Raw genomic sequence first — 25,870 nt, forward strand, 5'->3', positions numbered from 1 at the left:
GTGGAAACTTAATACCAAATAACCAGTGGAGGTTTAAAACATTTTTTTTCCCCTTGACACTTGTGTAACTAAGATACAATTGTTCAATGTGCTATTGACCAGCTCCATCTTAATGCACTTAAGAAACTTTGGCATTTAAGCCATAATTTTCATCTAGAAAGCTCATTCTGCAAGGAAACGTCCTGTCCAGGTACATGGAGCGCCCAAATTCCAGGCAAAATCTACTCTTCTGAGCTTATGATACGAGACGGCAGGCAGATCAGAATGGAACATGCACCTGTGCTTTTCCTTTTATGGTGTGGTTTTGATTTTTGTTGATTTTCATTTGCCATTGGTCTTCAACCAAGCTGCTGGGAGGAATGTAGAGAAGTATGCTTGGCTAAAGCTGATATGAGCTGCAGGGCTTAGAGAGAGGAACAGAGTCCTTAGCTGCCATATGTCCATCCGTCATCAGTGAAGGAGCCCAGAACCAGGGCCGAGACACATGAACTGAAGCTGATCACTACTAATTTAAACACTCTCAACCCCACACCCCTCCAAGAAATATATACTTTTGGTGGGTTTTCCAGAAGAAGGTAGGGTCCTGTTTGTAGGGTCACCCCTACTCTAGCTAATTTTTTTTAAAGGCTCTGGATTTTAAATTTTCCCAATAGCTCTCTGATAATTTACTGCTGGCAGGAAGGACAGAGAAACGCTTTATGGGAGATGTGATCCTATAGGCATGAGAATCCGTCTGTTTTATAATTGCCTGAGTAGCTAAACATGAATAAGGTATATCTATATCTATATCTATTTTATAAATTCTCTGTGACGCTTACTATTTTTTCCCCTTTAGAGCGTGTTTTACCCACAATCCCCCACCCTATTCAAGGTCAGTATGATTTTTATCGTTGTAGCTCTGTTGCTGGGTCATTCTCCATCACCTATAATGGGCAAAACCCACAAAGGGAAACACATTTACAAAATTCACGGACAATAGGAATCATTTTTTTTTCTTTAAACCTTCCCCCAAATCGATTGCCCTCACCCTAGTTGAGAGGCAGGTAACAGGTCCCAGTAACTGGGGAGACAATGCTAAACTCAGAAAGCAATTTTTGTTCAGTTAGTATTTATTATAGGTAACCATGAATTCACATATTTGAAACACAGCCAGTTAGATTCTGTAGCTCATAAAAATATGAGTCCTCTAACTGACCATCCATGCATTTGTAGGCTTATACAATCCAAATCTGAGGTCACTGGTATTGCTTGTAAAAATGAATTTCTTACTACCAAAGGTTGAACTAAACCACAGCGGACATTACTTTTTCTTAAAATCCTGGCCTATTTGGGGGCTCTTCCTTTTCAACATAACTATTTTAGAAAACACAAATGAAAAAACAAGGTAGTCATTCTGTATTCCCTTTCATAGAACTTTCTACACATTCAAATTAAATTTTGCCTCCTACATCACATTAAGATGCAAGTTGCAGCCCCAACTTTCTGGCTTAAGGCTATTTAAAGGCAAATTGGCAAATAAAATTAAAACAATACAAAAAAAATCTTAAATAAAACCAACCCTACCAACGAAATTAAGTTCAAGAAAAGTGATTTGCAAGTGACACTCAAAGACCTGAGAAAAAATGGAAGTAGGCCATGTGGGGCCTAGTGTGGAAAAAAATAAATCCAATTAAACAAGATTATCGTATACACTATAAGGGATATGCGCTCAGAATTAAAGGTAGAAAGCTGCTGTTTTATAAGTTTGGAGACAGATCGTGTTTCATTAACACTTGTCCAAACTAAAAATTAGGCCAGAATGGGGTGTAGATATGCAGAGTGTCAATAATACAATGTTTTGCATATGTATACATTCACATATATGCAAACTTATTTTAATTATATTAGAAATAAGAAGTGCAAGTTTTCAAGGATGAATTCGACAGCTTAATAAAAGTTATTCTCAAATTTTAAGCAGGGCCCAAACTATTTTTAGAAGAACTCTGTTGAATAAAATTCTTCCCTGAAACACTGATGAAATCTGTTACTTATCCCCGCCACTAAAAATAAGACTGTTAAAATGTGCCTGTTTTTCAGATTTGACATGAAACTTAGTGTTCATGGAAAGTATCCTATTTTGAATTCCTGACATGCCACAATTATTTTAAGACATTTATCTTCTGGTGTTGCTGCAGAGAGTGACACCATTTTATCATGTTGACATCCTGCAGAGATCTTGATGTGACAAACACACACACATACACATTTGTACCCAGTGGATAGCACTTTGAAAGAGGTCATGCTCCATCCAAGATGAGCTTTGTAGAGTGTCACTGTGACTCAGGGTGTCCTTTGTGAGAGCAGTTCTGCAGCCACAAGCTCAAATATTTTATCTGATCAGTCTTTATGAAATGTAAGACACTGAACAAAATGAAGCCAGACACACTGTTCACAAAGGACAGCTGTTTGATATTGAAAAACAGCCCGGATCAGGACAGAGCATGTGGTGTTTTGTTGAACTTGATATTTTTCCACAAATGGAATTGTTGATTGGAGAATGACCCTCGTTTGGTTTTGTGTTGTAGATAGACTGTAGATAGCTTCCTTAGAGCCAATAGTTTTAGAGAATGTAGTTTCTCTTACTACTAATACTGAGGGCTTCTGCTAGTAGAAATTGAAAAGCTGTTCATGGAGACGTGGGGGTAGCTGGTGTGAGAGGTTATTATAGAAGGACAGTGCCCTCTCAACTTCCCTGTTTCTCACGAGGACTTTAACTTTCTAGAATCAAAACTCTTTTCTCCTCTTCTTTCCAATCAAGTTGGCAACCCATGTGAAATGCAGTTTCTTATGGAAAAAAAAAACCTTTCAACATATGGAATCCTTAACCTTTTTCATAGTGCCCCTGGAGTACCAAAACATCTAAAATGCCTGCCTCACTATGGTCATAACTAAAGCATGAAACACTTTCACTTAATTAAATAGCATATATTGTCAACATCTATGTAGAATCCTACCATTCCACCCTAAAGTGTTAAGGTGTCTATAGGCAGTTGGTTGATGCAAATGGCTTGAAGGATTTTTGAGCCAATTAATTTCCTTAAGGTGTTTTGAAAATCCCAAGGCTCCTCTTCTGTCCTCCCATCATAAAAAAAAGAGAGAAAGAGAGAACTTTTCTACTTTCCAATAACAGAAACACAAGTTTAATCTCAGCTGCTTCACTGTTAATATCTCTCATTGGCGGGTCACCCCTCCTACCCCCACTCTACGCGGCTCATCAAGCTGACTGGGGATAAACAGCAGAATCGCAGCAGGAATGCCGTCTAAACCCCTTCAAGCTGTGATTAAACAAAAACAAGCCTCAATAAATCAAATGTATTTCCCTTGGGTTTCCTCATCATATTGCTTGATTTTCTGCAGTGATAATAATAATACTGGAATTACACCAAAGGATAATTTACATTGTCTGTGGCCAATCAGAAATTTTCAAATGTCCTTTCCTTTTATGCCAAAAACAAAACCAAACCAACCAACCAAACAAAATAAACCACCATGCTTCCCTGCTCCCTAATTTAAAAGATATACATATATATAAGTAAATAAAACAAATAGTGTTCCATTTTTTATGTTTCTGATAGGTGTTTTTTTCCCCATTAATTTTAATTTAGGTTTATTTATTCTGATACGAGTCCTGAATTGCATATATTTGCATAACTACCCCTGACTGTATCACTGCAGAAAATCCACTGAATTGTCAAAATGACAGAAGAGCCAGCTCTAAATGTCTGAGGGAAATTTTCTCACTTTGTTAAGCTCAAATCATTTCCTGAGGCCTTGGAATCCTAAGAAGTGGTAACACTGCTCCTGTCTCCTCCCCATAAGTTTACCTGTGCACTAGAGATGCTCTCACATTTAGAAGGACCGCAGGTGCAGAATGAGGTGACAACACCCACCTCAGGAAGTTCAGATGAAGGGAAAGAAGAGAAAAGGACAAGGACAAACCACCACTGTTGTGTGTTTATCACCTGCAAGTGAAGAATTCCCTTGAGCTCGGGGCTTTCTGGCCACAATCAGCCCATCCTCTGATTACTGCCACTTTAAAAAAAAAAAACTTAATAGCCCTGGAATCTGTCTCCCTTGTTTGCCTCGCATCTGATTATTTATCCCCAGTGAACAGCCTTTCCATTCACTAACCCCGTGTGGCGAATGGGTTTGGGAAATGTTGAGATTATCTTCCAAGTTCAGGCACTGCACTGGGTTTGTTCACAGCTGCTTGCCATTCCGTTCCTGTTTCTCCATTGATAAAACACATTGCACATGGCTGGGTTTGCATGATTAATACAGCTGTCTAAAGCTCTCTCTGAAAACAAATCAACCCCCCCCCCAAATTAAAGTTTGAAAAAAATTAAAACCCAACCCACAAACTAACCAAGCTTGCAGAAATCTGCAGTCCACCTGGCTTGCTTCCCCCTGCAGGGAGATTGGTGCTGCTGTGGGTGGGCCAGTATCAGAACAGCCAGACAGAGGAAGCGATGCACCCGCCCTCACCTGGCACTCCCAGAAATGGGTTCTCCAATCAGATTCCGCTGGGATGGGAGGAAAACTGGGAGAAAAATCCTAAAAATACCCCATGCTGTGAAGATGACCGGACAACCCTTTCAGCCTCATCTATTTCTGTAGGCTATTATCCCAGGTATCAATGAGAAAATGCTTGTTTTCAGCTCCTTATCATGACAGCAGTTTCATCTTATCTACTAATGATTGTAATATCATTAATAGTAATAATAATAATGGTAATAACAATAGCAGCTAACATAAAGAGTGGGCATCTCATGAACCAAATATTGTACGTATTAATCCAATTAATCTCCAGAACCCTAAGAAACCAACATGCACCTTCTCCCACACTCTCCACCATCACAGTACACTCGGATTCCAGTCTATTCCTTGTGTGCACCCAGGCACAGACATAACTCTATAGTACATTATAAATAACCATTATGTATGCATTGATGCTCATTAGATACATATTAGATATATCTGTCTAATGAATTTTAAATACTTATCTAATTTATTTTATGTATTTTATGTATCTATGCTTATAATATATAATATTCAGTTACCTTAATGTCCATACACTTTTACAAAGTCCACTTCCACGTGTGCTCAACACGTGGACACATATGCCCAGCTCATACAGAGATTTATATGAAAGCACTCATCTTTCAGAAACACAAGCTGAGCTATCTGGCATCAGCACATCTAATTTCACACACTTATTCAGGCTGATTTACATACACACCTCTATTAATCATGGATAATTACTAACATTCTTCTCTTTAATTCAGTTTTTCTAACTGTGAAATGGGAAAGAAATTACATTTTTCATGCCTGCAAGCTCAAAGTGGTGTTTTAAATAATATATAAAAGAGAGCTTCAAGTTCCTAGAAAGAAAACCTGCTGAGTTCAAAACAATCATATTCAGATACACAGATGTCTTAATTTTCCAAGGTGCTTATATTTAAAGGTGTACTTGTATCACGTTGTCTGGATATTAGTTAGATAAAAGTTGGGTGTAGCTTCATCATAGTTCGACGTATTTGGGATTCTAGGGATGTCTGAAATGCCCAGACTGCTAACAGGTGTAAATACAGAAGTATGCCAAGGCCAAATGCAGAAGACTTTCCCTTGTGTTTTAGCACCATCATAGTATTACACTTAAGGGGCACTGCAGGCAGCCCCACTCCCTACTGTGGGGCGTACACGCACACACTCACACGCTTGCAGTGGATGCCCATGTGCACATTACCACCTGTCACACTAACCCATAAGTATCAACCTCAGGAACCTCCCCTTTTTCCTGCTCAAAGATGTAAAGCATGTCCTACGGAAGGCTTCAGTGTGTAAGTACATTGCTCCTTCCCCACTAGCTAGCAGAAACCAGGGCCTTGTTTTTGTTGATAGAAGCTAGGCAGCCCTGTCAACACAAAGTTACACCAAAATCAAGGGCCCTGATTAATCCACATGAAGATAATTAAGAGTTGACATTAATACCTGATAACCATCTCCCAACTCCTTTAATGGGAATAAGAATCAGACTTCCTCTCGATTTATCCCAACTTGGGTAGTTAGTCAATACCTCACCCAGAACCAGTACTTGACCTGCCAGTCCAATGATTTAGACTCCACCGTAATAGGTGGCCCAAACCGCTGAACTAGACCCAGTTGTACCAAGCACTTCTGTCCACTGACTCTACTTCTGTGTCTTACTTTTCTCACCTTTTCATTCTTCCTTCTGCTCTGTTTCCTAAACAGTTCTTTTGCCCTCCCTGTTAAAATGTTCTATCAAGAATAAATCTGAAATTTATTCACACGATTATTCAAATGTCCAACAGAGGCTTGGAAGTGTTACCTCTCTCAGAATTTACATTTAGCTTCAAGCTAAAAGGCTAAAAACCCTACAGCATCAATTTAAAGGTAAGGGAATCTTGAGTCCTGGGACTCTTTTTAATGCCTTTTCTTTCCTATTTTCCTAGTCTGGGTCTGCCTGCACCAGTCAGCCGTTCCTGGTGACCCCCCGTACGCATGCCTTGCTGTGCTATTTAGATTTCTGGAGCCAGCAGGGATCTGAAGATGAATTTTTTTTTCTTGAAAATCCAAGCTCCCACTAAATTTTAATTTGATGGAAATATTTCTCTTCTATGAGCTTTCTGGGAAAAAAATACCTTTCAAAGTAACAATTACATTTGGGGTTTAAGTTTAAGTAATTGACAGTCTTGTCTTTTTAATTAAAAGGAATAAAGCTCCCTAAGAAGAGCTCAGTGAGATTTGCGGCAGAAGATGTTGGCAGGTGGCCCCAATGGGTGAGAAGACCAGGATCCTGAAAGGACAGAAAATGCTGATGCAGGTCCCTCTGGTCCTCACAGCACACCTGCAGCAGGGCTCACCTTGGTATCTGCATCAGGGTGGCGTTTAGCAGGAGGGTACAGATCTGCTGTAGGGAGCGTTGTGGGGTGTAGCCAGGAAGGAGGTGCCTTCTCTGGGATCTTTGCTCCAGGTTCAGAGACTTTACACTGACCAAGAGTTCTTAAAGGAAGTGGCCCTACTTAAAAGTCAAAAAGAAAGAATACGTTTTCTTCCAAGAATTCAATCGTACTGCAGTCTCAGCCCCTGACAAATTTCCTATTACAGCCCTGCAAAAATATGATCTTTCATTTTAGCCTGTCCGTAGGCTCTCTCTTTCCTTTTCACCTGAAATTTTTTTCTTGTTATCTGAATTTCTTGATTTACTTATTCTCTAACTTTTCTACCATATTCAGCTTGCATTATGTTTACAGTTTATCCTTGACATCTTTCGAATAAAACCAAAGAAAAAAATTTTTTTTAATTTTTTACTGAAGCATAGTTGACTTACAATGTTAGTTTTAGATGTACAGCAAAGTGATTCAGTTATACACATACATACATATATACTAAAGAAAAGGTTTTGATAGTATTACCATTCACTTCTAAACACTAGCCATGCATGCACCACACAGCCATTATCCCATCTATCTGGAGGAAACATCTGCTTCTGAAGAGGCAAGATACAAATTAACGTTAGTAACAACTTCCCTTGTACAGTCACTCTGTCCCCGTAATGGTCTTTCATCATCACAAGTCATTTGTACTAAACAAGCACTTCCTTAGGGGGGAATAATCAGCTTAAGTGGTCCCACCTCACATCTCCCCTTGTCTACTTCTGTGAAGAAACTCCCCTGCCAAGTAAGAGCACAGCATGTCACAGTGGGCTTGGAATTCCTGCATAAGGTGTTCACTTGTACACAGATATGGGACGGGGGTAGGCAGACCACTCACTAGGACTCCACTGAGAACTGTCAGCTTATATCCACCGCAAGCTAGTGGGGAGAGAGACCTTGCAATTGGATCATGCCTCCTAATTGGACCCTGGGGAGCTGAGCACCATCATAGTTTAGTGCACTGTTTTACTTATCACAATGCTGGTCGTGAAAGAAAACACTTCCCACGTCTCTGTAACACATGTGTACCTAGATATGGCCACTAACAGAGTGTCTTTATTATAAATCACAGCTATCAGTCCATTCTGCTTTATCTGTGCCATACTCACACGGGAGATGCTTACTTCACCACTCACCTTCTAAACCTTGCATTTGCAGTAGGATTTTTAAAAACTGCTAAGAGGACATTGTCTGAGTAACATTCTGTGACTTAAAAAAAAGCAGTAAGAGATGGCTGTGCCTTGGCTGAGCGGCCATCCTGAGTACCATCCCATCCTCCAGCCCACACATCACCAGGCATTCCCAGCCATGTTCTCTGTTGGAAAGTTGCTTGGCCATTCTGATTATATGTGTGGATGTTTGGAGGGCAGAAACAGCTAAGGAAAAAAAGAGAGAGAGAAAGAAAGAAAGAGAGAAAAAAAGATAAAGGAGGAGGAGAAAGAAAAGAGAAGAAAAGAAGGGAAGGAAGGCAGAAAGAAAAAGAAAGAAAGAAAGAAAGAAAGAAAGAAAGAAAGAAAGAAAGAAAGAAAGAAAGAAAGAAAGAAAGAGAAAGGAAGGAAGGAAGGAAGGAAGAAAGAGAAAGAAAGAAAGAAAGAAAGAAAGAAAGAAAGAAAGAAAGAAAGAGAAAGAAAGAAAGGAAGGAAGGAAGGAAGGAAGGAAGAAAGAGAAAGAAAGAAAGAAAGAAAGAAAGAAAGAAAGAAAGAAAGAAAGAGAAAGAAAGAAAGGAAGGAAGGAAGGAAGGAAGAGGAAGAAAGAAAGAAAGAAAGAAAGAAAGAAAGAAAGAGAAAGAAAGGAAGGAAGGAAGAGAAAGAAAGAAAGAAAGAAAGAAAGAAAGAAAGAGAAAGAAATAGAAAGAAAGAAAGAGAAAGAAAGAAAGGAAGGAAGGAAGGAAGAGAAAGAAAGAAAGAAAGAAAGAAAGAAAGAAAGAAAGAAAGAAAAAGGAAGGAAGGAAGGAAGAGAAAGAAAGAAAGAAAGAAAGAAAGAAAGAGAAATAGAAAGAAAGAAAGAAAGAGAAAGAAAGAAAGGAAGGAAGGAAGAGAAAGAAAGAAAGAAAGAAAGAAAGAAAGAAAGAAAGAAAGAAAGAAAGAAAGAAAGAAAGAAAGAAAGAAAGAAAGAAAGAAAAAGAAAAGAAAAGAAAAGAAAAAAAAAGAGAAAGAGAGAAGGGAGGGAGGGAGGGAGGGAGGGACAGTCGCTTGCACTTCTCTTTGTTGAGTCACAAGTTAGAGAGTAACTTAGGAGGTTTGTTCTGCCGTCTTCCCTGGAGTTCCAGAGCACAGGTAAGTTCATCGTTGAAAGCTGCTTGCTTAGTGTCGCAGTGCCGGACAAGATGGCATGCTCTCTCACCCGTTGGAGGTTGGTCTTCCCTAGGGATCAGCCCTCCCATCGTCATTAAGTGAATAGCTCCCCTTACTGTTCTGCGTTAGATGTACTCTCCACTTGCTTTTGCTTTGTAACATTTCTTTTAAAGTTCATGTTTTCTTTTCCTCTGATTTCTAACCACTAGAAATACAAGGAAGAAACTTCATTCTCGATGGGCAGTGCCAACTAGTTTCTGGCCTAGATTAAGTTTATTTGACAATGCACAATATTTTTAATTACACTATTCATTCACTCCAAAACAACAACAAAAAAACAAACAAACAAACCACGCTAGTACTTTCCACGCGCCAAGCTCTGAGCTGGGTCTCGGGGAGGGCTGTGCGCGAACAGGGCTGACAGACCAGACGGGGCAGTGGCCGGGGAAGTAAGCAATCCCGAGAAACTGCCAAGTGGAGGACACCTGTGTGGGGTTTGGAGCGCACAGAACAGGGCACCTTAGGTCCTGGACCGATCAGAGGAGGCTTCCAGGTGAAAGTGAAATTTAAAACTAAAGCAGAAAGGAGAGAAGAGAGAGGTGGGCAGAACATTCCAGAAATGCAGAGGCCAACAACCAGGTGGAACAATACTGCCTGATTAATTTTCAAAGTCTGGGGGAAAAAATCACCTTTTGCCCTAATAGTTTCTTTTCCTTATGTGCATCTGATCTGTTTAAAAAAGAAAAGAAAAACCAGTGGAGTTAAAAGAGAGAAGATGAGCTTTTCTACTCCTGAAACGTGTAGGACAAGGAGAGCGCCTGCGACGTGACCGCGCGGAGCTGCGCGGACGGCGTCCCGGGCGGGCTGGGCGGCGCTACCCAGCCGCCTGGGCCTTCTGGAGGACGCAGAGAGCCCGGCACCTGGCAGAGCCGCCGGAGAACGCTTTCAGCCTCTCCACCAGGAGGTTTGCGAGTGGGTTTTTATTTTAGGTGTAGGCACGGTCAGGTTGTACGGACTCATCAGTGTCCTCCGGGAGCTGCCCCGGAGCCTGGTGATGATGCCACGTTGGGGTCAGTGGCACAGCAAGAATTGTAGACAAATCCCTGAGGGCCTCTGGCGCTCTGGGTAATAAAGTCCCAGCGAAGCGTCCAAAGCAGAACCGCCTTCACCAAGTTCTGCGCTGTGGTGGCTGGTGCCCTAGACGTAGGTCCAAGGGTAGCTCGGAGCCTACCACCACTTTTTAATCCCTTATCTTCTTATTTCCAAGAGCCTTAAAACCCCAGGAAATCTCTCACAAATGTACTTGTTATCTCTGCATTCAAATTCCGCAGGCTACTTACCTTGCTTCATGGTATTTGAATGTTTTTGATTCGGAAACATACAAAATGAAAACACACATTATGCAGATTAAAGACGGTCTGGAATCCCTTAGAATTTAAATCTAAAATGTATTCTAAAACGGATCTGCAAGTCACAGTTTAGGGCTAGGAAATAGAAAGAGAGGAAGAAAACCAGAAAGGATGAAAACCACTAGAGACCTACCCAAACCTGCACTTTTAAAATCCTTTTTAGCAAGTCAAATACATGAAGGCACAACAGGCTTCAAAATATTCATAAAATGTACGTTTTTAAACACAAAATGTAATCTACTTTGACCCAAGAATAAGTAGACTTGGGTCTGGGAGGTAGCTCTTTATTCAATCAGATGACTGTTCCTGAATTCCAGCAAGGGGCAGAGGCCGGGGCTTTACCCAGAGGTGCAGTGGAGACATGTTCTAGGCACAAGGGCAGAAGCACTTGTTTCTTCTTTAAGACAGAAAATGCATGACTGACCCTAATACCTGACTGACAGCTGATTCAAACACACTTACCTTACCCATATTTTTAGGTGGAGTGGCCCAGGGAAACTCCTTTATTAAACTTAGCCCCTTGGGCATTCTAACATTTTAATTCACTGATTATTAAAAATTAAACCTCTCAGGCTAAATAAGACACCTGCAGGATTTGAGGAGACTGACTTGCTGTAGGAGATTAAGGACGCCTTCTCTTTACATCGGAGGTGCGTAGTGAGTGTGCACTTCTGTAACAACCCACATCTCTGCTGAGCAGCACTTAAAGTCAGTTCGTGCATCTGTACTTACTCCTCAGGACGACGGCTTCACGCCTGCAGCCAGAAGGATCTCATAAACCCATATAATACATTTTTATTGCATTGCCATGTCACGCTGTTAAGACTGTTGCTTATAGAAATTCCGCCTCACCTAGCTTACCTTCTCTTTAGTTTTACTATTTGACACCAGCCGACTAAAAAGGGGGGGGGGGGTTCAGTCCCCCTGTAATGATGTCAACCCAAAGCTAACTAATCAGAAAACGATTATTTTCTTTTCCCCAGATTTATAGAGTTTTTTAAAAAATGCATTGATTTGTTTTTATAAATAGTTTTCCATTCTGACAATAAATGTTATGCATTCTTATTATGGAAAAATTTGAAAACATATGAAACTGTAAAGAAGAAAATAAAGATTATATATAATCTCTCTCCTCAGAGATAACACCATTCATATGATATAAACAAATGTTTGGTCTGAAAGTTTGAGCTGTCAGTGTACTATGAAATATTAGGCTAGAACACCTAACCCATTCTCCGTGTTCTGCCCTCTCTCAAGCTGGGCCTGACTTGCTCAAGGTCACAGAAGAGGCAGGTCCAGGAGCAGCTCCTGCCCCAAGCCAGTGCTCTCTCCACAGGGACAAGCACACGCTCAGCTCTCCCAGCTCCTGAGTCAAACCTGACTCACTTCACAGGAGATCTCCTGTGTGTCACCTCCAGGGTTCCCAGTAAGACTCCCCCTTTCAGATGGGGGACCTCTTACATTCTCTCTGTAGATTGATGTAGTAATATTTTCCCTTTTACAAATTTGTCCTTTTTTAATGAAATGACCTTTTATTTTAAAAAGTATTTTCTCTGATTCTCTTTAGTATAAAGCATAGCTTATGTAAACACCCTGGAATTAGAACATTCGTGCAAACAATATAAATCCCCAAACTCTACGTTTCCTGCCTGTGGACTGGACTGAATGCTTATAAAGAGGGTTAGTTCATTAATTGACGAGAATAAGGAGTGAGTCTCAATTATTTTATCACATAATGAGAAGGTATGTCAGCATTAGTTTTGGTTTGGATTTATTCATTCATTCAGCAAGGAGTTATCACCATCTGTCCAGGGTGGCAAAAAGCTTGGGAAGTCATGCATGTCTCTGACTCACTCCAAAGCAGCATCGAATACCTGAAGTCCATTCCTGGTCACAATCAACTATACCAGGAAAAGACCCTAGGAGAATCTGAAAGTAAAGTTAAAGTGTGAGATTCCTTTTTGACCCACATCCAGCTAAGGGGGAGCCCAACTTCCTTTCTCAAACACTGATGACCTGCCAAAGCTTTTTCTTTTCCCAGCCAGTTTGATGTATTGTCCTACTCATCGGGGTAACGATCCACCTATGAACTAAGAAAACAGGAATAACCTTAAGGTTGAGGATTAGACCGACTTCTCTATTTTGGTTTTTGCTCCTGAACTAGACCCAGAATGACTACTGGGATTCTCAGAGAACATTACTCTAGATATCTGAGGCATTAGGGTTTATACTACATGAATATAGTACCTGGGAGAAAATTTAAAACTCTAACAATCCAAGTGAAAGTTTATCAAAAGATATTTTTGTTTTGTTTTCTATTCATTTTCCTTTGCATAAGAAATTCTGAGGTAATCCTGTATTGGAACAGTTAGTAGTCTCCAGTTACATTTAGTATGAAGGTGGAAGAGTAATTTCGTAGCTATAATGTATATTAAGATTAAAATCCTATTCCTGGAAGAAAAAAAAAAAAAACTCTAACAATCCAAAGAGAAATCACATGCATAGCTTTTTTTTCTGCGTCAAAAGGAAAAAAAATAATAATGCTTACAAGGACAAGCTGCTAATTCCTAAAGCCTCCAAGGAGGGAGGAGAAACCTTTGAAAAAGAAATGAACAATTTCAAAGTGTGGCTTTGAAAACTGAATTAATAAAAATGCCCCCCTTCAAGCCACTATAATAATAAAGGTTTTATTTTTCCAAACTGTGGCCAAAAAAACCCCACAAAACAACACACACACACAAAGGAGCACAAAAAACCATAAACTCCCATGGAGGACACTTACAGACGTCACGCTTCAGGTCCTCAGCATCCGTGAGGGAGGACGAAGCCGCAAGTCGAATGTTCTCATTCATTTCCTTTATTAAATTTCTTAATGGTTTTAACTCTGTCCCTCTCTCGCCTTTTCCAGGCAACTAAAGGATAAAATCCCTATTGAATGTGGACCCTCCTTCTCCCCTGAACATACACTCCTATTAATTCTGGCCCTGAAAAAAAATACAATTAGTTATGTTAAGTCCTCAAACTAATGTGTCATTTTTAAACTCTGTGGCCCCTCAGAAGACTGGCCTCATAGAAACACTTGTTCCGTACACAACAGAGAATGTTTCCTTGTTCCCATGGCTGCAGCAGGTTAAAGTGAGCTGTTTATGTTCACGTAAACACACTGGAGTTAGAACATTCGTGGAAACCCCAGAATCTACTTGGCCTACCTCTGGATTGGAATGAATGCTTATAAGCAGAGGATTAGAGGTAAACTGTTAAGAGTCAAAGGACTGAAAATCAGTTTTTCTCCTCAGAGATTTGTTGTGCCCTCATCTTCTCTCCCAGATAGAATCCACAAAAGGCAAAATGCCCAAACTGCTCATAAACGTAGATGCAGAAATTTCCTCAGGTACTAAGGGAGTCACCGAACTGTAAGCCTGAAGGTTTCCAATGAAGCATCTCTCAGCTTCACACCACTCACTTTAATTCTGGAGACAGATAGGCCTAATCATACCACATAATGGGAGATGAGAGGTGAGAATAAATCTTCTGGCCTTTGAACAACAACAACAACAAAAAGCTTGGATTTTTAAGATTTAAATATCCTGAGTCATGAGGAGATTCTTAAATAAAGCTCAGCCCTCCAGAAAATGTTCTGCCTGCCAGGGATCTGGGGGCTAATGAAAGGACCTCTTGGCCTCATCTGGTTCTTCGAATGGCTGTGAATTCCCAGCAATGATTTTGCCTTTGCATTAAGGCGTGGTGATTTCAAAAGAATAACACTGTCCCCTGCCCAGAATCTCAGCAAAGGCAGCTCTCAAGGGATTGATTGATTAATTCTCTCACTCATTCACTCATTCATTTATGGACTCAAACACTTACTCAGCAGATCTATTAAGCACATACTCTGTGCTGGAGAAATAGCTGAGGCTACAATAGTGGACAAGGAAGACATTGTCTATGCCAAGAGGAAAGGTTGAATTGGCAATTTTTGATGCTGCACATTTTCTGGGTGCAAAGAATCTGAAAGTCAAAGGCAGATTAGCATAAACAAAGTTGTCAAAGCTCTTGCCTATTCTAGTATTAAATTATTTCCCCATTGCCTCCTTGTACCCCCTCATCAGGAGCTAAGGTCTAAACATATGACAAGATGCTTCCACAGAATTCTAGAACTTTCTCTGTACTAGACCTCTCCCAAATTCTGTTTATTGTATTGCTGTAGTAGATTTATCTTTCTACTTTATTATTTAGGCTGGCACCGGCTCACTTGTTAGGTGCATTTGCTACAACAAGATCAATGTGTGGAGAGAAGCTTTCCCAAGAAAACATAAACATGGTAGACTTCAGGTATATTCTAACAGGTATGTCCAGGGAATCCCTACAGAAATGATATACCTGGCAAGGCAATTTTACCCAAGAACTTGAGATCACCTTCACGTTGGAAAAGAGAGAACAATTTTCAGTTGTTAAGGACCAAAATATCTCTTTTTTGTCTATAATAGAAAAGACACGTTTTTGAAAAGTAACATTTCATGCCTGCTCTGATTGAAAAAAAAATTTTTTCACTGTTGCCACCTAGTGGACAAAGGTGATTACTTTAGATGGCACCTAGGAACATGTCTTGGTATGACCACAGGATGGCAGCACACAACCAAGTTTTCAAAGAGCCAGGCTCAGGGGAAAAATTAAGGTTTTTTCTCCTCAAAAGAGAATGTTCCAACAGAAGAGGATGGGTAGGAAATAACAGTACAGAATAAGCACTCCATTCTCTTTTCCTAAATACAAATGGAAATCCAAGTCTTAAGATCATTAGTGTTTCACAAACCAGTTCATTTATTACATTAGGGAAGACTTCCTAAAATTTACCTGGTAAGCTAGTTTGTTTTTTAAAGATACTTTAAACAAATGTGTATTTTTATCTGACTTTTTATGATATTTTCTTCATAGAGTGTAACATTTGAGCAATGTTTTTAAGTTCTTCTTTTAATGAAGTCTGATTGATTAGTAGGCGAGTGTCTGTTCCCTAAGATACCCATTCAGAGCATACAGACTCTTACCCAGGCTTGTGCCAGCGACGGGTGGACCCACTGCTAGTTTTGTTCTGAACAAAATGCTGCCTATTCAGTCTGCTTCCCTGTCACTTCAGTGTGCTAGCATCCTGTTTCATTCATCCATACTGCTTTTAATTTTATTCTTTGATACCATCATGGCTTACTTTTAAGATCTATTTTTCCCTTTTTCCACTAAACTTTCATTGACAGTCCTCTCTAGAAGGGATGTTACCATAAACCTGACAATATAGTATGATGTATATTATACATATGATGAGTAGTATGATGATTTATCTAATTGGTAGAATAAATTTATAAGAAGCATTTAATTGAAATTATTTTATGGTTGATGAAGCTGAGGCAAGGAGAAGTTAAGTGATACCTTCTAGCTTAAGCAGAGCTATTATTGGTTTTCCTGCCTGCCCGGGTTCCTGAACAATTGCTTGGAATTATTCCATGAGACCAGGAATGAAGCAGGAGAAACTACGTGTTCTTTACATGGAGATGGTCCCCCCTTTTGGGTGAAGAGCATCACTCTGTGACTTTGAGAGGTCCTTGTAAATTCTAAAGCGTGATCAACCAAAGAAAGAAGGGAAAGTTGCACTTTGCACAAGAGCAGAACCAAACTTTCCCCAGTTGATATTGAACAATTTCAATGTCTCAGTAATGACCCTAGAGTTATACAGGCTGTACTCACACAGCCTTGCTTTCTTAAAAATTCCAGAGGGGTAATGGGAATCATGAACAGAGCTCTGGCTGGAGAGCTGGGGGCCCTGAATTTCAGTCTCAGCTCTGCCTCTCGCTGTCTGTGTGACCTCAGGGAAACTGATTAGCCTCTCTGGGCCTCAGTTTCCTTAGATTATAATGAGCACATTATCTACAGTGCCTTTTTAAAGAATTTTTAAGGAAATATATTGATTTCAAAGAAAAGTTGTGAGAGCAAGTATTATGAAGGAAAATAGATGCCTGTGTATTTTATACACAACTGAAATGTTTGTGATCCGACGATCAGTGTGGTCAAGAGGTGGAGACTGGCGTTTTATATCTTGGTAGAATCTGGCTTCACTTCCCAGGTGAGCTTGAAGTCAGTTGCTGGCTTCTGCTAAGAGAGGAGCAGAATTCTTGCTCAAGCTTCTGCCCGTAATGGACTAGCTCTTCACGGGCAGATGGGCAGGTGCTAATGACTTTGAGCATCTTCAGAAGTGCATCTGGAGGACCACCAGCAATCATGGTGTAAAAGAACATTCACGGTGGCTCCCCAGCCCGCCCTCCCCACATCTGACTAGTTTAGGGGAATTGTCCCTCCACCGAGACACAGCTTGCACTGCAAACAGCCTGGCTGACACTAGTTTTGCTAATGCTGAATTGTAGCCAAACATTTTCAAGACTTCAGACACTAGGACAGTTGTGCCTTTCTTATAATCGTCTTAAGAACGCTAGAAAGCATGCTGTTTGAGAGCTTCTCCTCGTGATCTCCTTTGGATGGGCAAATGGAAAATCTCTGAGGAAGGGGATTAGTAAATCGCACTGAACCTCAGAAACTTTGCAGACCTGAGACTGAAGGTCTGACCCCTTTGGCTGGATCAGAATAAAGCTTAGCTACTCAGATCCTCTGTTAGGTGAATGCTTGGCATGTCTTTATTTTTTCTCATTCCTTCAGTGACTCTGGATCCTCGCTTTAGCCCGTTATGTGCTCTGGTGCCTTCATGCATTGGCTGTGCTACAAAGGGAACAGTAACAGACACGGCCCCTGCTTCCATGGAACTCACAGGCCAGGAGTGAAGATAAGCATTAATCAAAACCTCAGATAAACGCATTTGAAATTAAAACTGAGATGAGTGTTACAAAGGAGGACAGGGTTTATATTAAAGGGACTTAACTGTACCAGGGAGACTAAGGAAGGCTTCTCTGTGGAATTTATAACAGAATGTCGAAGGATGAGTGGGATCCCTAGTAGAGAGTCACTAGGCCACAGGCCTTCCGACAGAGAAGAGTGGCAGCGTGGAGCGCCAGGTAGGCCTGCTGGCTGGAACGCAGCGATGATCAACACTGAGGAGGGTGGGGAGGTGAAAGGGCAGAGCCATGGATGCCGTGCCACATGTTGCTCTTTATCCCGGAAGCCGCAAGAAAGCATAAGCAAGTTTCAAGCAGGGCGGTGAGATGACTGGATGTCTGGATCAGAAGCCTCTCTCTGGCTTCAGAGGTCACTTTACTTCCTAAATGCAAACATGTTATTCAGGGATGCAAGGCTACATCCTGATCTTCCAAGAGAAGAAAATCCGTTTCCGACAGCCATGCTTTGGGCTCCTGTAGCAGACGAATCATTCAGTTGGCTCTGATATTCAAAGTATCCTCTGAAAATTTTCCATATTTACTTCTAAAGACCTGAGAGCACTGTGGTTTAATTAATAAGACACTTAAAAGAGAGTCTAGGTATTGACCTATGGAAGCTCTTCCAACCCTGAGATTTATTTACCCATAAACAATTATTTATTGAATACATACTGCATACCAGGCTCTAATCTAGGCACCAGGGATGCAAGAGTTGACAAAACATGAACTGTTGCGCCCTCATGGCGAATATGTTCTAATGATGGAGAGAAACTCTGAACAAGCAAATAAGTATGTGTATAACATGATGCTAAGTAGTGGTCAATGCTATTAATATTAGTAAATCAGGGTAAAAGAATAGAAAGTAACAGGGGAGATCATTTTTGATAAGGTGATGGGAGAAATCCTTCCTGAGTTGACATTTCAGCAGAAATCTGAGTGACGTAGACCGAGTAGGTGATGCAGAGATCTGGGGGAGGCACATTCCCAGCAGGTGAAACAGCGAGTGCAAAGGCTTTCAAGTTGGACTGTATTTAGTGTGTTAGAAGAAAGGGAAGAAAGGAAAAGGAAGAGAGCCAAGTGGCTTGAGTAGAGCAAACCAGGGACAGTTGGGAGGATGGGGTTGGTGGGGGCCAGACATCCTATCTTTACATTAAATTGCAGTCAGGAGTACTTTTACATGTCGTATTCAGAGTTCTTGAACTTGTCTGCACACATAACATGTCACATCAAGTATCGGTATTTGCAAATTGTTTTTTTGCCTCCTCCAACTGCACAACATTTTTTCCAACAAAACAACCTCCTTCCATGTGCCTTTCTTTCAACCTCTACTGATACATGCTCCTCTTAGAGCATCCTTGCCACCTTCCTGCTCATGCTCCTTTCCGTGCAGAGTGCCGGGCTACCTTTGTGCTTGTTCTCAGCTGATAAAGAGTTTTTTACCTGTTTTTGTTTTGCTAAATGTTTCCTTTTTAGAAATTGGCACCACCGTGCACTTCAAGCAAAAAGGTATGATTCTTATTTCTGATTACCTTCTGTATGTTAACATTAAGGTTTCACAGCAATATATCGGGGGCTCATACCATTGAGTTTATTTCATACCAATAATTTGTGGTAATAATTTCCATAACACATTGCCACTCTTTTTCCCAAATTGTGAACTTTCTCATTCACAAAAAGCCCCTGATCCAACCCATGACCCTGTATTGCTTTTGACATTTATTCTTGAATCTCCAGAACTGAGCAAGTTATACCCTCCTCCCACTTTTCTTTTCTTTTTTTTTTTTTGAGGTATATAAATTTTTTATTGTTAATGGGGGAGATGTGACAAGTTTAGTAGTAATTTAAATAAGGTGTATCATTTTTTTAAAAAAGTTCCTAGATAATTGTGATGTTTAACCATGTCTGACTTATGGACTCAGTGATTTAAAACATGTGCACATGCTCCTCTCACCCACAAACATATACACACAACAAAGCACTATTCATATGTGCATATATAGATGCATACATTGAGTTACAATAGAGTAAGAAATAATATATTAAGGATGGTTAAAAAATTGATTATGAGCTCTGTTCTACCAGGGCATTGCTGCTCTGATAGCCATACAAACATGATGCAAGGGACAGCCTATGCAAGTGCTCTGGACTGCAACCGAGGGCCATCCTGGTACCTGTCTCCTCCCACTTTTCTTATCTTAAGTGTTCTTGGTTAATTCTTGTAGAGCTGACTTTTGGAAATGTTTGCCGCCTGATGACAGGGCTCTTAGAAGGAACACAGCATCCACTTTGCCATCCTTGTTGGCTATTCAGATAGATACATTACTGAAGGAAACAGAGCAGGGTCTCCTCAAAAGAAGCACTTAAACATTTACTATTCCCTCCTGCCTCAGCGTCCCCCCAGGTCTTCCTGTCACTTCACCCTGCTACACTCCACTCGGGCTGCTGGAAATTGTCTTTTTGTGCCCTCCACTGCCCCCACGTACCTCCCTCAGCCACGTGGCACATAATTCATATTCTTGCCCCTACAAAGACGGTGCAACCAGGTCAAAGCTTCATGAAATGGACTCTAAGATTCAAGCAGTTAACCAACCTGAGGTGCCATCTTATAAGTCCAACAGAAGTTCCTAACAGTGTCTGTCCCCAGACCAGAGTCACAGAAGAATCTGCCTGGAAAACACCACTTTCCTTAAATCCTAGTGGCCACTCACTTGGATTGGTGATTGTCTCATATGAAGATGTCTTCTTCCCTGAGTCTCAAATGGGACGAGACTACCAAGGTCATTCTCAGTAGTGAAAACTGTTCTTGTGGTACGTAGACCCTACCAGCCATAGGGATTGTGGACACTCTGTTGGTTACTCCCAGGAAAGGGCCAGTACCTTGTTCACAATCAGCGCTAGCAAGTCCTCACAGAAGGCGGCTGGAAAGAGGTAACCAGAAATGTATGCGTAGGAACAAAATTATTGGGAGCAAGAAGTATAAACTACTGCCCTCTTCAACCTTTCTTCTCCCTTCAAAGCCATGATTATCAATTATATTTGCATCTTAAGTAGCTAGTGTTTGTAGAACATGATACCTCACAGCTCTGGTGTGGAAGGAAAAATAGGCTATAGGATTTTTTTTTTCAAAGACCAGTGAGAAACATTCCTAGTGTTGCCCACAGGAATTCCAACAAATGACCTAAAAATCTCAGAATTTTGCATTTCAAAATATTGGATGCTGTTTTGATGGAAAATATGTGATAATTCCAATTTTACTGTGAGAATTCTTTAGCCTTACCCAAGACTCACTTTCTAGAAGGGGGAGATAATGCATAAAGATTATGTATGAGGAACCCAAATTTAACTCTAAGACACATTACTCAAAGAAAACATCAATATATCCTCCTTTCCAGTCGGCTCCAGGCTGGAGATTATAGGCTCTTACTCCGATTCGCCCAGAGGAAGCTGTGCTGGTTGAAAATGGACAGCAGGTGGCGCCAAAGTCAGTCTTTTCCCCTTGAAACATGGCTCCCAGGACTCGGGCCTCAGTCTGCACATCTAGATAAGAGCTGAGAGACAGTTAGATTTTTTTTCTCCTTTGCTTGACAACTGTTTTGTATATTATTTATGATTTTGTTTTATTTTTAGTTACTTGGTCAACCTTTAATAACTCTAAGAAGAATTCAAACTTAAACTCATCTGGCCTTTCTTCTTTTCTTGTATGGCTGAACTATGTACAGGAATAAAAGTAAGAATGGGCTGGATTTTTTTAGTGGCTGGAAGAAATGCCCAGGCGTCACTGAGGGTGTGATTATTTTGAATAAATCTAGTCCCAAATCCCAGAAAAGAGCCCAGAACACTCAGAAGAAGCCACAGAAATGTGTCGGCCAGATTTGAATCACAAAGCGTCTCCCCGCACACGCTCTCTAAAGGAGGTGTTGAAAAATCACCGTGTCCTTTTTTGGAGATTTTACTCACGACAAATCAATTGGCTTAGCGTCCCGCATCAGATTTGAAGTAAAGACGTGCCCCCAAATTCTCAGATTTTGAAATTTCAGGATGCTTTATCAACCTTACCCTTAATCGCAAATTCCCTTTTATAAGCATTGGCAGAGCAAAGTCAGTCCAGCGTTCACATGGCTACAGAGTCTCAGCTGTCATCCCGTCCTGGGGTTCAGAACCTGGACCTGGTGTGGTAATTCAAGATTCCCAATCCTGCTGTGGCTAAATTTTGCACCCTCAGGTCAAACATTAAAAGCCTTGACCCCGTTCACAAACCAATGTCTTTGATTCAGGGGTATTTCATGTCCTTCTGTAATCCAGACTGCTATAGTTAATAATAATAATGACAATGTTACCACTTATTGAACCTTTACGAGATAAACACACATACCCACATATAGGATGTGGCTAAAATCCAGGATATGACTTGTGTCTGTTATATGAAAAGCATGTAGCAATTTTTGAACTGTGGATCTATTTGCCCATCGATTCTTAAGGCTGATTTATGTTTGCAGACTCTTGCTTTCATTCTATCTGCCAGTATATAAAGCACTTGCTGAGTGTGGCCATCTGGTGTGGGAAATAAGATTTATCATTTGCATTTCCACAAATAAGCAGAAGTTTCATAACTATGAACTAAAACATAATTAATGATTTTGCTGATTATTCTTCCCTGGACTAGCCATTAACCGAAGTAGCCTCCTCTGCACTCATATATATATATGTCTATAATTGCATACACACTTGTGTTGACTCCCCAGCTATCAGCCATTTATCTTTGTATTTTTTCAAGCCTGTTTATTTACTCCCAAAACCAATTATGAAAAGAGCAAGTCATATACACACATCAAAGAGCTATATGAGAGCACTTAATAAATAATAATTGATAGAGATGAAAATAGCTTTAACAGATCCACTAAATACATTTCAAATATGTAATAATAATTCTATTAAAAATAAAATGAAAGATTATTAACAGTCATACTGGAATTCCCTATATATATAACATAGACTAGCATGTGAAAGTGACAGTTAATTCTCGGTTGTGTACATCAAAAGACCTATAACGTATGTATATCATATGTGTAAATATGAATATGCATATAAAACATATTTACTGCATATATGTATGTACATACATCAGCAAGAACGTTATATGTGAACATATATATCTAGGTTCATATATGCATAGATCATATTTTTCAATGATGGAGTTTTTGTTTTTTCAAATACTACCCTTCAAATAAAATGATAAGACTAGACTTTTCAGATTCCGCCAGGTACCACTCAACTCCAAGATGTCTGAAAGATAATCTGGCCTGTCCCAGCACTAAAAATGAGATTAAGGAAATAGGCAGAACTGACTCCTTCTGAAAACCTTCTGCTTCACAGTATCCCTGGGGCGAAACAAAAATCAGTCTTGCTTAACCCTTCAATGTGTGTGTAGTCTTTCTCTGTTTCAGAAGTGTCACGGACACACCAGTCCAAACAAACGTGCCACAGAGCTCATGACATCTAAAGCATCTAGAGGAACTAAAACCATAGGGAAACACGCTGCTGCCAGGCTGGAAGCCCGGGGACGTTGCCATTAAAAGCTTAACGTTCCCCAAAAGCCAAAAAGGCTTAGGAAGAACACTGAGCTAAGACTCAGGACACCTGGATTCCAGTGCCTGGTCAATAATTACTAATCAGGTGCTTTATGCAGGATGCATGATCTTCCTGAACCTTAATTCCTCTTGAAAAGCATGAACCTGAGGGCAGCTACAGTGCCTTGTATTAATATGGTTCTGCAGCCATTCAGAAAATTAAGGAATTGACTGAATATTTAAATTACTTATTCTGTGTTTCCCTAGCTTTACATATAATAAAGCTCATTTTATATCATAACTCTGCTGTTCAAACTCTGTATATATTCATATTTTTATATTAAGTCATATTTTTTAATATTCTCAACAAGACAATCTAGTAAAGAAATCTTCTGCTGAAAATCATTTTTTCAAAGATAATGGATGGCTTCCTGTCATTTTGTTTGTCCTGGCTACTTTTTTAAACCCAGATTTCGTTTGCCGAATGTTTGACAGGAGACTCACCAGCACCCCTTCCCGGTGTAGCCTCACCTCATGCAGTGCGGACAGGCAAAGACCCCGGTGCCAGCCACTGGGGTGAACCCCAGCCCCTCTGCTTACTGGCTGTGTGCACTCATGAGATGGCCTTAACCTTGCTGTGCCCCCTCATCTCACTGGGAAACAGGGTTCATTCAGTACCTGCCTCATAGCATGGTCATGTGCTTATATCTGTAAAGCATTTGTAACAGTACTTGTAATAAGAGCTGTGTAATTGTTTCTTGGTTGTGTTTGGTTGTGGCTGTTCCTCTTATTATGTACATGAAACAGAGATTAGGAGAACATTCTTGAATTCAGCATTTTCCCTGTTATTTTACCTCTGACCTGGTATGTTGGTAGACAATTTTGGAAACATTCACATACCAGAGGATGATTCCACTGCACTTGAAAACCATCATAGGTTTAAACACACACACACACTCACACATACATTGATTTCCATATGTGCCCTCAAAACTTCAAAGTGACCCATAATTATTGTCACACTAAATTCTTTCTTGAATGTCATTGTCTAAGCATACAGTCTTAAATCCAAAAGTCTTTGTTGTGAAAAATACTAATATTTTCTTCTTGTAATGGATCTAAACAAACAGAACTATACAAAAGGAGACAACAGAACAAGCAAAGCGTAGGAAACAAGCTCTTCCCTCCTACGTCTTCTGCCTCAATTCTCCTCTTTCAGTTGGCACACAAATCTCTTCTCCACTTTCCTCTCCATTCGCACACCCACATCCCCGAAATCGTGCCCACGCTGGGAAAACCCAGGTAGCTGTGGGAAACCCACAGCTGGCCCCTCCAGGATGAACTCTGGCCAAACCCAAGTCTCAGTCCTGCTTCTGGTTGGGACCTGCCTCACTGGGTTGGCTGTTTTGTTTTTGTGGTTATTGTCCTCTTTGATTTTTATTTTTAAAGCATCAAATGAAGAGTTTGGACTAGATGATCCCCTGCTGCTTCTTGAGACACCGAATTGAGTTGACTTATTTTCTGCCTTGCAGCTAAGGTGCCACCCAGCCATAAATGTTACTTTGAAACAATTCTTCTCCCCATTAACAAATGAATAGCTACTGATTCCCCCCTGAGAAATGAGAGTCACAGACTGGCTCCATGTTTTATCAGTGGAGATGCTGTGATGAATCAGCTGGAGGAGCCTGCGTCTGGCTGCTGAAGGACCCTCACCAGTGCTTGGAATCTTAACTAGAGCCAGCATGGCTGTGCTGTGCAGAGCCGCCACAGGAGGAGGCTGAAGAGGAGGCTGCCACATCATGACACACCTCAGTGACAGCCAGCTTTAGGGCCTTCTTCGGCGAGAGCATTTTGTATTTGGAAGTGTTTCAACCAAAGATACCCCTTAAGATCCTTATAGCTCAAAGAGAAGGATTTCAAAAAGATCGTGAGCCCTTCCTGGGCTGTTCCTAAGTGCCCTGACATTGAGATGCTGGTACCTGGCCAGTCTTCCCTCTGCACTGTCAGCTGTAACACAGAGTGGGCTGGATGTAACTATTCTCTTTTCTCTCTCTCTCTTTTGCACTGCAGGACCTGGGTCAGTGAGAGGAATCAACGGATCCATCAGTCTGGCCGTACCACTGTGGCTGCTGGCAGCATCTCTGCTCTGCCTTCTCAGCAAATGTTAATAGAATAAAAATTTAAAAATAATTAAAAACACACACACACAAAAATGCGTCACACAGGATACAGAGAGCGAGATGGGGGGAGACTGTTTATTTCACAACTTTGTGTGTTTGTAAATGAAGGGGGAAATAAGAAAACAAAGGAGAAAAAACAGCATTTAAAACGATTTCACAGTCCATCAATAAAAATTGGAGTATAATTCAGGGTGGGGAAAGTTCTCCCAGGGTATGTGTGTATCTAAGCAAATGTACACTGTATACAGACGCCATCGTGGTAAGGAGATCCCAGCGTTGTAAAAATAAGAAGTACCAGATGGATAAGAACCCCCTACACACACACTTACTCCTTCCTTCATCCTTTTTCATCCGTGGGGAAAGAAAAAATAAGGTCTTGCCTTTGGTGTTTGTATTTCCATCCTCATTTTATTGTTTTTTATTTGAGCTGACTCGTAGCCATTCAGACCATCTTTGGGATCCATGCTGGAGTCCTGCGTTGAGCCTTTAGCTGGCTCTCCTGCCTCCACTATCTCTCCAAGTTCTAGGACCATCTCCTTTCCCTCCAGGGTGTTCTATC

The 25,870-nt window shown here is 40.7% G+C and overlaps 1 protein-coding gene and 1 long non-coding RNA gene across 6 annotated transcripts in view; one reads left to right on the forward strand and one right to left on the reverse strand.

Moving 5' to 3' along the window:
* The window catches only part of LOC140697401 (uncharacterized), a 54,018-nt gene extending 40,243 nt beyond the window's left edge, over positions 1-13,775 (reverse strand). For both annotated transcript variants that reach the window (XR_012074398.1, XR_012074399.1), the window contains exon 1: positions 13,481-13,775. This is a non-coding gene — a long non-coding RNA (uncharacterized lncRNA). The remainder of the gene's footprint in view (positions 1-13,480) is intronic.
* LSAMP (limbic system associated membrane protein) overlaps positions 1-25,318 on the forward strand; it is a 736,440-nt gene extending 711,122 nt beyond the window's left edge. For 2 of the 4 annotated variants that reach the window (XM_072964767.1, XM_006210312.4), the window contains 3 exons: positions 836-871; positions 19,038-19,070; positions 25,202-25,318. In XM_072964767.1, coding sequence (XP_072820868.1) covers positions 836-871; positions 19,038-19,070; positions 25,202-25,299 — 167 coding nt within the window. In that variant the 3' untranslated portion in view covers positions 25,300-25,318. The remainder of the gene's footprint in view (positions 1-835; positions 872-19,037; positions 19,071-25,201) is intronic. The other 2 variants (XM_072964773.1, XM_006210313.4) reach the window with 2 other exon arrangements.
* Positions 25,319-25,870: the final 552 nt, after the last annotated feature.

This window comes from Vicugna pacos, chromosome 1 (genome assembly GCF_048564905.1).
Source record: "Vicugna pacos chromosome 1, VicPac4, whole genome shotgun sequence".
Classification (NCBI taxonomy): Eukaryota; Metazoa; Chordata; class Mammalia; order Artiodactyla; family Camelidae; genus Vicugna; species Vicugna pacos.